Source organism: Garra rufa, chromosome 19, assembly GCF_049309525.1.
Source record: "Garra rufa chromosome 19, GarRuf1.0, whole genome shotgun sequence".
NCBI lineage: Eukaryota > Metazoa > Chordata > Actinopteri > Cypriniformes > Cyprinidae > Garra > Garra rufa.
In genome coordinates, this window is record NC_133379.1 from 6,199,139 (window position 1) to 6,212,461 (window position 13,323).

The following is a 13,323-nucleotide window of genomic DNA, read 5'->3' on the forward strand; positions in this document are numbered from 1 at the left end:
AAGTGAAAGCTTAACCAGGTTTGACCGTATAAAAAGCGAATGGAAATTATTTTTGTTGTTATGCAAATAAATAGGTTTTCATTTAAAGAGCAGGTCATGTGGGTCTTCAAAAAATTATTTTTTGCAGTTTGTTACGTAGCTATCCTTCAATGCAAACAGTCTGATAAGTTGTTAATAAAAAAGTGCATGATAAATAAAGATATTGTCTCTCAAAAGCAAGAGTCAACTCTTAACCTCCTTAACAAGTCGTCATATTTTCAAACCTTCTGCCTGTTAGCGATATGTCACAAGGTAACATATTAGCATAATCCCCGCCTGCCCGTGAAATAAACACCTACTTCCGCTAGTTAGTGCGTGTTTTTCGCTGTGAAAGCAAGTTTTTGTTTTCAAAAGATGATGTGAAGAATCAGTTAAAATTATTTTTTCCACAATACCACAGCAATACAATTTCGAACCTTTTGTTGTGTGCTCGTCATTTCACAGAGGACAGCTTCTCTAATATTAGTGAGTTTAACGAGGGATTCGCTAAACTCTTGTCCGTAAGTGATAATTCAAAATATACTCAAAATATTACGTTTTTTTGTGCTAATATGTGACGTATTCCTAATGCAGCTTTAGGTTTCCAGGTAAAACACGATATTACTGTCTTACATAAATAGTTGTGAAAATTCACTGTGAACACCATTTCTGAAGAATGTGTCAATTAAAGGAGTAGTTCACTTTCAGATCAAAAATGTACAGATAATGTACTCACCCCCCTTGTCATCCAAGATCTTCGTGTCTTTCTTTCTTCAGTCGTAAGGAAATTATGTTTTCTGAGTAAAATATTTCAGGATTTCTCTCAAAATAATGGACTTCTATGGTGCCCCAGAATTTGAACTTCCAAAATGCAGCTTCAAAGGGTTCTAAACGATCCCAGCCGAGGACAAAAGGGTCTTATCTAACAAAATGATGGGTTGTTTTCTAAAAAACAATTACAATTTATATACTTTTTAACCTCAAATTCTCGTCTTGTCTAGCTCGGCAAGTATATAAGTTGTAAATGTTTTTTGAAAATAACCCATCATTTTGTTAGATAAGACCCTTTTTTCCTTGGCTGGGATCGTTTAGAGCCCTTTGAAGCTGCATTTAAACTGCATTTTGGAAGTTCAAACTCAGGGCACCATAGAAGTACATTATATGGAGAGAAATCCTGAAATGTTTCCTCAAAAAACACCATTTCTTTATGTCTGAAGAAAGAAAGACATGAACATCTTGGATGACAAGAGGGTGAGTACATTATCTGTAAATTCTTGCTCTGAAAGTGAACTACTCCTTTATTGTAAATTGTTGTTGTTCTATTTACTTCATTTAATAATACAGAATGTAGACATATTTCATCAGTTTCATAAGTTAGTCAAGTTAGCACATGGCTAACGTATCCACCATTATCATTTTGTGAAGTGTTTACAGTTTAGCAGCTAAACTTAGGTAAGCATAATTTTGCATTCATCGTATACGGAAAGACCAATCACAACAGACTTGGCCTGCTGACCAATCAGAGCAGAGTAGGCTTATGGAAGTAGACCTTAAGCTTAGAACTGCTTTGAACAAATAATTTTGAAATCATTACAAAATGGTTCTAATATTAAATGTAAATTCTGAGAAAATTACAATGTTTTCTGACTCTAGATGCATTTAAACCTGTTGTAAGGACCTCCAACACAATATTAGGCCAGTTTAAAACACCAAAATTAGGGATGCACCGGTTGACCGGCCATAAATCGAAACCGGCCGGTTTTTGCATCTAACGCGCGATCGGCAACCGGCCGGTTTTCGTTTTTATCCCGGCCGGTTTTTTTCCGGAAGTGTGTACGCGGGCCGCGGCATTCGATTCATTCAGAAACATGTCACTTGTGTGGCGGTTTTTCGAAATCTGTGAGCAGGACGTGAAGATTGCAATCTGCAATGACTGCAAAGGACAGGCGCTTTTCTGTGCTCGCTAAAAGTTGCGCAAGCGTACCTGTCCTCGCCCTGGACAAGCGCAGACAGCGAACGTTTGTTCAGCTCAGCTTCTCACGTGACAGATGAAAAAAGAAACGACTCACTTGTGACAAAGCTGAGATGTTTATTTTTGTAAAAAGCATTACTTTACTTTTGAAAAGCCAAAAATAAAAGTCTGTTCTGTTAAGAATGATTATTATTATTTTACATTAAAATGCCTGTTTGCTTGCTGTTTTACTTTACTAAAAGCATGTTTTACTTATTAAACTGTATTTACTTTCATATTTTTTATTTATTATTTAATTTCAGATGTCAGATGCTATTGATTCAATAGCCAAAGCCAGATTGGCCTGTTAAATACTAAATAAACATGTTGTTTATGTTGTTTACTTGCATAACTTCTTGTTTTCGGAAATCGGAAATCGGTATCGGAATCGGCCAGCTTGCTTGTAAAAAATCGGTATCGGAATCGGCCATGAAAAATCATGATCGGTGCATCCCTAACCAAAATACTCTTTAATGTAAAGCCCCATGCAACTTTATAAATCGGGTACAAGGTCAAAGACTGTAAGTGTATGCAAAGTTTGCACATTTGAATGAGCCTTTAAAGATAAAACCCTTGCAGAGATGTTCCAAAATATACCAACTACAGTCTATTTATCTGTATGCCGAACATTAAGCAGTCTGCAAAAGAGTAATCAGTCTGTCAAGCTTTTACTTGGATATGCATGAAAAATGCACATTATATAACTTCTGCATTGAGGGAGGGTGGCGTTGCCCTATTTTCTCCCCAGTTGTGACCTGGGAGAGAGGGAGAGGGAGAGGGAGAGGGAGAGAGAGCGGGAGGGGGCGGGGGTTGGTGTCTGGCTCGCACGTGGTTGAAGAGGGCGGTCTTTCAGCACGCGGTATTTGCTGTGGGTGTGGCTTTACTGACACGTCACCTCGAGAATGAAACAAAAAGCCCCCCGCTCTGTTTAAAGCGAAAAATAAATCGAGAGTAAAACCTTACTTTGCATGTATTATTTGAATTCGGAATAGGTTCGAAAGCAAACAAATGAGAGAGCAGTTTGTAATGAAGAAGCGTGATAGGAAAATCACACAGGGTCTTGAAAGTCATGAGTGAGATAACCACTCGGCAATGTCATTATGTAAAAAAAAAAAAAAAAAACCGCTTTGGTCTATTGCCACCGCCCAACGGATAAGAAACGAAGTTCGCCACTTTCAGCTAAGCTGTTTAGAAATTAATTGGTGGGTAAAAATGCCTGTTGTTATTTTAGGAATTCTGCTCAGGCAATGTAAGTGCAAAAACGACTAACTTTATGTGTCTGACAATGATATATACGACGCGCCGTGTACTAGGATCTGTCGGGGTAAATGTACCCACCCACCGCAGCGCTATAGAGCGAGTATAGTAGCACACTAAATATAGCATGGATTTAACCCGGAAACCGAGTGAGCGAAATATGCCCTAGTCACGAAGACTGCACCCTACAAACAGTGCAAACCCTTGGACATTACCACTGAGACATAAGCTCTTATTTGCAGTGCTTATAATAAAAGGATGATTTGAAGTTTTTTTTTTTCTTTTTTTAAAGAAAATATAGCTAGTTATTTATCTTAAAGTGTGCCGGTATGAAAATACAATTGGCTTGGTAAAATCCCAGTCAGTTCATACATATCTACTTCATCTTGTACGACTATGCAATCACCCAGTTCCCCCCGCCTTACCACGTGTAATCTGTTGTTGCTGGGCTTGCCACTCCAAATACCTGGCCGCTTCCAATAAAGTATCGATACTCATTTTGAACACCGACACAATACGTTCCCGTAAATAAAAATGTATGCAAGCCCCCGATGCAGATATGGTGTGGTGGGTTAAATCACAGTATAATCCACTGGCTTCCAAAGACAGTCATAAGACATCCAGGGCGCTCCCGAAATTCATCAGAAACACATTACTTCACTGGCAACAAGATGGCGATTGGAGTAACAGAAAACACAACAAGTCGAAAGGCATACCGTTCAAGGTCCGCCCTCGTCAGTGCTACTCCTCCCTCATACTACCAGTGATTAAAAAGTAGGGCAGAACACGCTGTCACGCTAGCGATAGGATCGGGAATCTAAACCGAAAGTAATTTCACAAATGATACGTAAATGTGCATATAAATGATCAAGACTTCAGGATGAGATTTGCAAGGCACGATAGAAGCTGTGTGGATTTGTTTCCGGTTGTTTACTACAGCATAAAATGAGGAAATAGTGTGGATGGTGTACGAAATCCATGTTCCGGGTTTTCGCGGTAGCCCTACCCTGCAGTACATTAGCACATGATTAAAACATGTCGATGAGAGGGAACCAATGGGCGTGGAGAACAACAAGGCATGGTGTCTGTCCACATGGGCAGCCGCTAAAGGCTGAGCGCGGCTCATTTGCATGGCGAGACTGTGTATGGCAAGCTGTATTACATTTATTCCTCTCACTATCTATTTTTGATGTCAGGACTTGTTTAATTAAAACTAGCGTTTTAAATTTCACTTGTAACTACTTCTTTGCTAGCAGTCACTAACTCATTGTTAATTGTAACAAAATGCAGTTTTTGACATTTGTGACCCAAAACCAGTTCTAGGACAATATTTGGCTGAGAGACAACTATTTGAATTTCTGGAATCTGAGAGAGCAAATAAACAAAACAAAAAATAAATTCTAAATATTGAAAATATTGCCTTTAAAGTTGTTCTTAGCAATGCGTATTACTAATCAAAAATTACATTTTGATATATTTACGGTAGGAAATGTACAAAATATCTTAATGGAACATGATCTTTACTTAATACCATAATGATTTTTGGCATAAAAGAAAAATCAATCATTTTGGCCCACAATGTACAAATATACCCATGTTATGACTAGTTTTGGTCACATTTAATTCTAATTCAAATGTAACACTTTCAACTAGTATGTAGTTCAATTGTTATGTATTTTGTATTTTATTTAGCTACTGTACTTATTTCCAGTGTTGCCAAGTCCACTGTTTGCCTGCGGCTACTTTAACACTGTTGCCACAGTAATGTGATATTTAGCCACTGCAATGCAAATTAGAATGTGATTTTTACCGGGGGACCCCCCCCTCTAAATGCCATTGCGCTAGTTTTGGGCAGCAATTTGGTGGGTTTTGTCGTGAAAACCTGGCAACCCTGCTTATTTCTTAGTTATCAGTAACCATCTCACTAGTTGTTAAGTAGAATGTTTGAATCACTAATTTCTATCCCAGTTGTTTTTAGTAACATTTCTTGTCTCAGGAGTTCTGTTTTGTTTTTTGTCGTATGTACTAGTCAAAATAACTACTTCAGTTTACATAGGCAGAGGACGAACCAACTCCAGGGTAAAGCTCAAAATATATTTCATTTTTGTACGCTAGCACTCTAGAAAGCTTCATTTATGCCCAATGTCTGCTCTATTTTTACCTGTATATTATGACCGATAACAAGTATTTTTTAACTTTTAAACCAAAGCTTGTCAATGTGAGCATCTGATACCTTCTGATATTCATTCATGTTTATTTCATGCTACAACTAGAAAGAGATCTGTCACAACACATTTAAGAGCCACACAATGGTATTTATTGTTTGCATTTTTTGACAAATGACAAATAGTCAGTTTCTTTGCTCCGTGATGTGTTTTTCACTGCGTAAAGACATCATGTGTGGCGAAAGGGCATCATAGCTTGTCGGACATAGCAACAGTAACGGGGGCGGGGCTTTGCAAAGAGTCAGCTGTGTAGGGGCATTTTTACCCCAAGTAACACATGCTCCGCCTATAATAGTATAATTAAAAATGTTACTAATAATTAAAATGTTACATACTTTATAATATTTATTATTTAGTTAATACTGGGCAAAACTAGTTGCTAATGCAATAAGTACAATAAAAGTAGTTAATTAGTTACTATTGTATTACTACTACTAACTAATAGCACAATATGTAAGTTGTCGCCGCTAGAGGGCGCATATTCAAAACAAACGAAGAAACAAAGGGCATGGAATCATGGGAGTTGTTGTCTTCATCCCCACAGCCAATGCAATCCATCTGGATTCAGGCAGAAATCATGTCCATTGTGTTTAATGTATTAAAGACTTATTAAGGTCACTGTAGAATGAAGCAGGGTGTGGCTAAAAATCATGGAAGCGAAACAAGGATGCTGGAGCGATTGCTAATGAAGGATGAGCGCGATACACAGCTCGAAAGCTGCAGAGCTTTTATTATGCCACAGACAACTGCTTCTGCTTCTTCAGGTCATGTGTATGTAGGAAAAAGCAGTGCTGTTTTATCATACTAGATACATTTGAGTGTGTTGAATGTTCTGTTATAATGCTACTCTGTGTGTATGTAAGTACACAAGTCAGCAAAATATATAACACTGTTTTAATGGCTTTTGGCTATTTTATTCTAAAAATCTTACATATTCTGCCTTTAAAAGAAAAAAAATTCTACTAGTATAATACATATACTGGTTACTGGTAGTTGTAAGGAATACATGTTAAAACGGCTTGCCATAGAGCATGAGCCTGCCTCGCTGTCTTTGTACCTGCCAATCATCCTGAACGAGTGTCGAAATGGCCACGCCCAGATCGTGGTTTGGCTTTCGGGCAGTCAGTGTTCACTGTAAACCGACGAAAACAAAAGACAAAAAATCTCTACAAAGAATACGAATTTATTCTTCTTTGTATTTGTATACGGTAATCCTGTTCAAGCATGTTTGTCTGGTGTGTGTTTAATGTTATCCCGCAAGTACTAAAAGTTCTTAAGCTACCGAGGGCGCGGTGAACGGACACAGTCATGAGTGACGTTACCGTCATATTCAGCTGAGCTTGTTTTACAGGCCAGCTCTGTTGAACGGAATGAACAAATGATTATGATTTTTTTCTATATGTCCTTTATTGAGTAGGCTATCTGTAAAACGAAACTAAAAGCAAAAACGTTTCGTTACCACTTCTAGCATACAAATCAGCCGCTTTTGAAACTGAAACGTTCTTCACATTTGGAAAGCTGTTCAGTAGAAAATAATTATTTAAATAATAGGTAATTTAAATAATACAACGTAATACAATATACTTAGACACTTCATTGCTATTAGTATTATTATGTACTATTTTAAAACTCACTATTACAGAGAAGAAGCTTGTTTTTATGCTGCTGTGTAACAGTATTGTGGCTCGTGCATGCTGACATCTCTATGAATGAGCGCTTGCATGGCAACAGACTGTGATTGGCTGATTTGTAGGGATACCCTGGATGACCAACACACAGTCAGAGGCTCTCCTCCAATGAGCACTGAGCTCAGAGCTGCGTAAAGCATGGTAATAATACACGCACATACAAATACACACATACATAGACAGTCGAGTGTATGTCTGTGTATGTGCACCTGTTTCACAAAGGAACCAGAAGCAGATGCCAACACATGCAGCTCATGTAATAGGCTAGACAGCACAAACTTAACTAACCACACACAGATAGTCTGCAGTCTGACTGCCATTCACAGCTCCTCCTAGTGACTTCTTCCAGGTTCACTGCAGGCTGGGATGATGAAGTGAGATGTCTTTCAAGTCAACTGCTGAAACATGGTAACAACATGGTAACATCTCCATATTTGTATACTATATCTAATTTGTGGGCCACAAAACCAGTCATAAGGGTCAGTTTTTTTAAACTGAGATTTATACATCATCTGAAAGCTGAATAAATAGTAATTGTTAGGATAAGACTATTTGGTTGAGACAACTATTAGAAAATCTGGAATCTGAGGGTGCAAAAAAAAATCTAAATATTGAGGAAATCGATCTAGATTAGATCTTTAGTTAATACCCTAATGATTTTTGGCATAAAAGAAAAACTGATTATTTTGATCCAAACAACGTGTTGGCTATTGCTACAAATATACCTGTGCTACTTAAGACTGGTTTTGTGGTCCAGGGTTACATTTGTCATTTATAATTCAGTGAATTGAAAGAAATTTTGTTAGCTATATCCTACTTTAACATCTTTTCAATTAATAAATATACAGAGGTTAGGAGGTTAATTTATTATCACACAAATAGGCTACAGGTTATTTATCTTTTAGCAGCCTTTTTATTTAAATGGAAAAAATGATATATGTTAAATAATACATTTGGGTCTCCTTTGACTTGGAAGAGACACAAAAAAAAAAAATAAAAAAAAAATGCATAGTTTTTAGTAGCCACAAGAAATAAAATTGCAAATGAGGCATGACTGTAAAAATACACATCTTTTTGTTCTTTCTTTCTTTAAAGAGATACAACCATGAAAAAAGTTACACTTTTGGGGGCCCATAATGACTTGGGTATGAACTGAAGCTTTACACATACTGTATGCACATGAATATGCACACCTATTGAAGCAATTTTCATTTGAAAGTGAAAGTTTATGGAAGTAAAATAAATACACTGTAAGAAAAAAAAGGTACAAAAACTGTCAGTGCGTGGTAACCTTTCAAAAGGTAGCCTACTAGGTACTAATATGTACACTTTAGGTACTAAAATGTTGACTTAAGGTACTAAAATGTACTTTTAAGGTACTAATATGCACAATTAGTACACAAAAAGTGTACGTTTTGAAAAGGTACTGCCACAATGACAGCTTTTGTACCTTTTTTTTCTGAAAGTGTATTCATTTTACTTTAATATTTACTTGCATAAATATTCCAGAGTAACATTAATGTTGTTTTGTTAGAAAAAGAATATGTACGTTCAATAAGTTTTGAGGAGTTATGAGTTATAAATTCATAGGAATTTAATTAAATCCACTGATATTGGAAATTCTCAGATTGCATGATTTTATAAATTTCAAACAGAATTTCTGTAGTTTATGTAAAATGTGAAATTGCGAAGAATTACTCTTTTTTTTAATTAAAAAGGACAGGAAAAAAATTAGTAATACCGTGGTAATAACATAGTTACAGCTTAAATCTTTGTGCATGTACTAATTAATAAGAATATATTGACTAGATATGTTTAGATATAATAGAAAAATATGTTATGCTTATGATACCATGTTATATGTGACCCTGGACCACAAAATTAGTTAAGTAGCATGGGTTTATTTGTAGCAATAGCCAAAAAATACATTGTATTGGTCAAAAACTATCGATTTTTCTTTTATGCCAAAAATCACTAGGATATTAAGTAAAGATCATGTTCCATGAAGATATTTTTTTAATTTCCTACCATAAATGTATCAAAACTTAATTTATGAATAGTAATATGCATTGCTAAAAACTTCATTTGGACAACTTTAAAGGTGATTTTCTCAATATTTTATTTTATTTTTATTTTTTTTGCAGCCGTCAGATTCCTAATTTTCAAATAGTTCTATCTCAGCCAAATATTGTTCTATCCTAACATAATACATCAATAGAAAGTTTATTTATTTAGTTTTTAGATGATGCATAAATCTCAATTTTAAAAAATAGACCCTGAAGACTGGTTTTGTGGTCCAGAGTCACATAATATGATTATCAAATAAAGCATTTGGGTCTGTTTTTACACACATGTTGGGTTTACATGTTTTATGGGGACATTCCATAGGCGTAATGGATTTTATACTGTACAAACCGTACTTTCTATCGCCCTACACCTACCCTACACCTAAACCTAGCCCTCACAGGAGATTGTGCATACTTTTACTTCATCAAAAAAACTCATTGTGCATGATTTATAAGCCTGTTTCCTCATGGGGACCTGAGAAATGTCCCCACAAGGTCAAAATCTACTGGTATTCCTATCCTTGTGGGGACATTTGGTCCCCACAACGTGATGAATACCAGGTACACACACACACACACACACACACACACACACACACACACACACACAAAAAACATTTTTAGTTTTTAGTACAGGAACCAAACTTGAGGCACGATTACAAAACACACATTACTTTTTCTTTTCTTGAAGAGATATAACCATTAAAAAAAGTTAGACCTTTTGGGGCTCATTATGACCTGGATACCAACTGAAGCTTTGTTATGCAGATTATTGTTTTTTCAGATTTTTTTTTTTTGATCTATAAGTTAGATTTGTCTCAAAAATACTTTTGTAAAATATATTTAGCCTCTTTCCTCACACTTTTGAGACTGAATTATGTTGATAAACTAAATATGCATGCCTATTGAAGCATTTATTGTCTTTGTCATCTAAAAAGTGAAAGTTTATGAAAGTAAAATGAATACACTCTTCAAAAAAAAAAAAAAAAAAAAAGTACAAAAGCTTTCACTGGGATAGTACCCTTTCAAAAGGTACCAAGAGACAATTTAGGTACTTATTTGTACTAATATGCAAAATTCAGTAAAAGTACCTTTCGAAAAGGTACCTCCCCAATGACAAACAAGATTGAAGAGTGTATTCATTTTATTTTAATTTACTTGCATAAACATTCTACAGTAACATTAATGTTGTCTTGTTAGAAAAAAAATATGCAAGTTCAATCAATTTGGACAGTTTTCAGCAGTTATGAGTTGTAAGTTCATATAATTAAATCTACTGATATTGGAAGTTCTCAGATTATATGATTTTATAATGATTTTATAAATTTCACAATATTTATAAATAGAATTTCTGTAGTTCATGTAAATCGTGAAATTTGGCCCTGGACCACAAAATCAGTCATAAGTAGCACAGGTATATTTGTAGCAATAGCCAAAATACATTGTATGTGTCAAAATTATACATTTTTCTTTAATGCTAAAAATAAATAGGATATTAAGTAAAGATCATGCTCCATGAAGATACTGTAAATATATCAAAACTTAATATGCATTCCTAAGAACTTCATTTGAACAACTTTAAAGGCAGTTTTCTCAATATTTAGATTTTTTTGCACCCTCAGATTCCATATTTTCAAATAGTTGTATCTCAGCCAGATATTGTCCTGTCCTAACAAACCATACATCAATGGAAAGCTATTTATTTAGCTTTCAGATGATGTATAAATCTTAAATTAAAACAAAAATGGACCCTTATGACTGATTTTTTTAATGCAAGTGCTCCCTCTAGTGGTATGCTAGGGATATAGCAAAAGAGAGACTGAAAGACCTCCTTGAGAAGAGTATTTACATTTTACCTCAAACATGCTAAAATACATATTAGTATTGCTAACTTAGTACTTTTTTGTGTCAACAATGTCATAACACCAATCAAATCCTATGTACCTTATCATTTCGTCACATTTATCGTTAACACAGACTAGTAAAATGTATCTGACACTTCCTTACAGGTTATATATAGAACAGGAAATTAAGACACTGGCTAAAATGTCACATGGTTGGACATGGTGTCCATTACTAACAATGGCTGTCTCATTAGAGACAACATACAGAGAATTGAGCCTTCTGTCTCACACACAGTGACTGTTGCCAGGATACAGTGGCTGGTGTCTAAATGTCTGATGTAGTAAGGCTGAAATATGTTATTGTCCCCAACATCCTCAACACTAGGGATGTAACACTAGGCCTTAAAAAAAATAAAAACATTGTTTGCTCCTGCATAAGTGGTGTTATTTTTCTACACCTCCCTTAGGAACATTACAAGTTTATGTGAAGTTGCTTCTTGATTGTCAAATGATCTCTACAGTGGCAGAAGCAGCAGAGAAATGCATTGAAATCACTTTAATAGTCTTCAATTGTTGGCTTGTATTGTATTATTATAAAAATAAAGAGGAGCTAGAGTGAAAGAGACATTATTGACGTCTTCAGTGCAGGGTCCATGCTTCATCATCCAGTGTTTCCATGGAAACTGCTGTTTTGGCGCCAGCCTGTTGAAGTTTCTCAGGCATGGAATCATTAGATGTGCAAGGTCAGAACAAAGTCACGGTTGCAGATCAGATCAAAGACTGATATGACAAGATCAGAAGAGAATGACCCAACAACCTGGTCATTTTCATATAAATAAATACCAGTTCTGGTTATTAAATTATATCATGAAACGCATCTAATACATATTCAAGCCTTCTCGATGCATAATAAATGCAGATTATTTATTGATGTGCCTTTTTTGTTTTGGCCAACTGCAGCCCAAATAATTCATGCATAATTCACACACAATTTTTTACAACAGGGATCTTCAATCTATTCCCCTATTACATAGCAATTAAAGACAAGTTTTGCATTTTAAGCAACCATGTGTATAGTACTATATTATGATGCTTACACTGCAAAACAATAAAACTAGTAATTTTATTAACTAATAATTTACTGGATTTAAAAGTACAACAATTGTATGAAATTTGGCACAGAGATAGAGGACAGTCTCAATATGATACATAGCAAATTTGGAGTCTCTAACTCAAATTCTCTAGCACCACCAATAGGTCAAAGAAGCAGGATATATATTTTTTTTTCCTGATGCAGAGTCAAATCCATACACTGTAAAAAGTTTTCCCCTGCTAAACTTAAGTTAAATCAACTTAAAACTACAAGTCATGTTAACTCATTACAATAAAATAAGTCGATTTAACTTGTGAGTTGAAATGACTTAAATTGATTTAACTTAAAATTTTAAGGCAGCTGCTAAACTTAAGTTTTTAAGTTGAAACTGGTGAAAACATTTTACAGTGTACTGGTCGACAGGTCAAGATTTTTCGCAATTTAGAATACTGCGAAAAATGTACTTTTTTCGTACTCATCCTAGATAGATTGGTCTGATTTTCACCAAAATTGGCTCAGATCTTTAGACAGTGCTGGCAAAAAGTTATCAAAAGCTTTTTGTTATACTAAACTGTTTTTACAAAGCGCATTAACAAATTAAGTAGTTTCATAAGTACATACAGTTTCGGCACAGCACCACCTACTGGTCAAAAGATATAAAAAATGTACACTTTTGTTTATATTTTTTGAACAGTTTGACCAAAAATCATCAGAGCAGCATACTGAATCAAACAACCATTTTAAATAGTAAATTGGTAGTAAAATGTATATTTAAAACGCTTTAACATTGTTATGAATCTTATAGAATTGCTTGTAAGAAAGTTATGAAATTTGGCACATGGATAGAGGACAGCCTCATCATTAACCACAGCAAATTTGAAGTCTCTAACTCAAACTCGCTAGCGCCACCAATAGGTCAAACAAGCAAGATAGAATTTTTTTCCCTCTGATTTCTTGGTTCATGCCGAGTCAAATGCAAACAGGTCGACAATTTCAGGTTTTTTCGCAATTTTGCGAAAAATTAACTTTTTTTTTTTTTTTTCCATACTCATCCTAGACAGTCTGTCTGATTTTCACTAAAATTGGCTCAGATTTTTAGACAGTGCTGGCAAAAAAGTTAT

At 35.2% G+C, this 13,323-nt stretch overlaps 1 protein-coding gene across 1 annotated transcript in view; it reads right to left on the minus strand.

Moving 5' to 3' along the window:
• Window positions 1-3,951, minus strand: part of mntb (MAX network transcriptional repressor b) — a 34,789-nt gene extending 30,838 nt beyond the window's left edge. The window contains exon 1 of the mRNA XM_073824427.1: window positions 3,712-3,951. Coding sequence (XP_073680528.1) covers window positions 3,712-3,784 — 73 coding nt within the window. The 5' untranslated portion in view covers window positions 3,785-3,951. The remainder of the gene's footprint in view (window positions 1-3,711) is intronic.
• Between the last annotated feature and the right edge of the window lie 9,372 nt (window positions 3,952-13,323).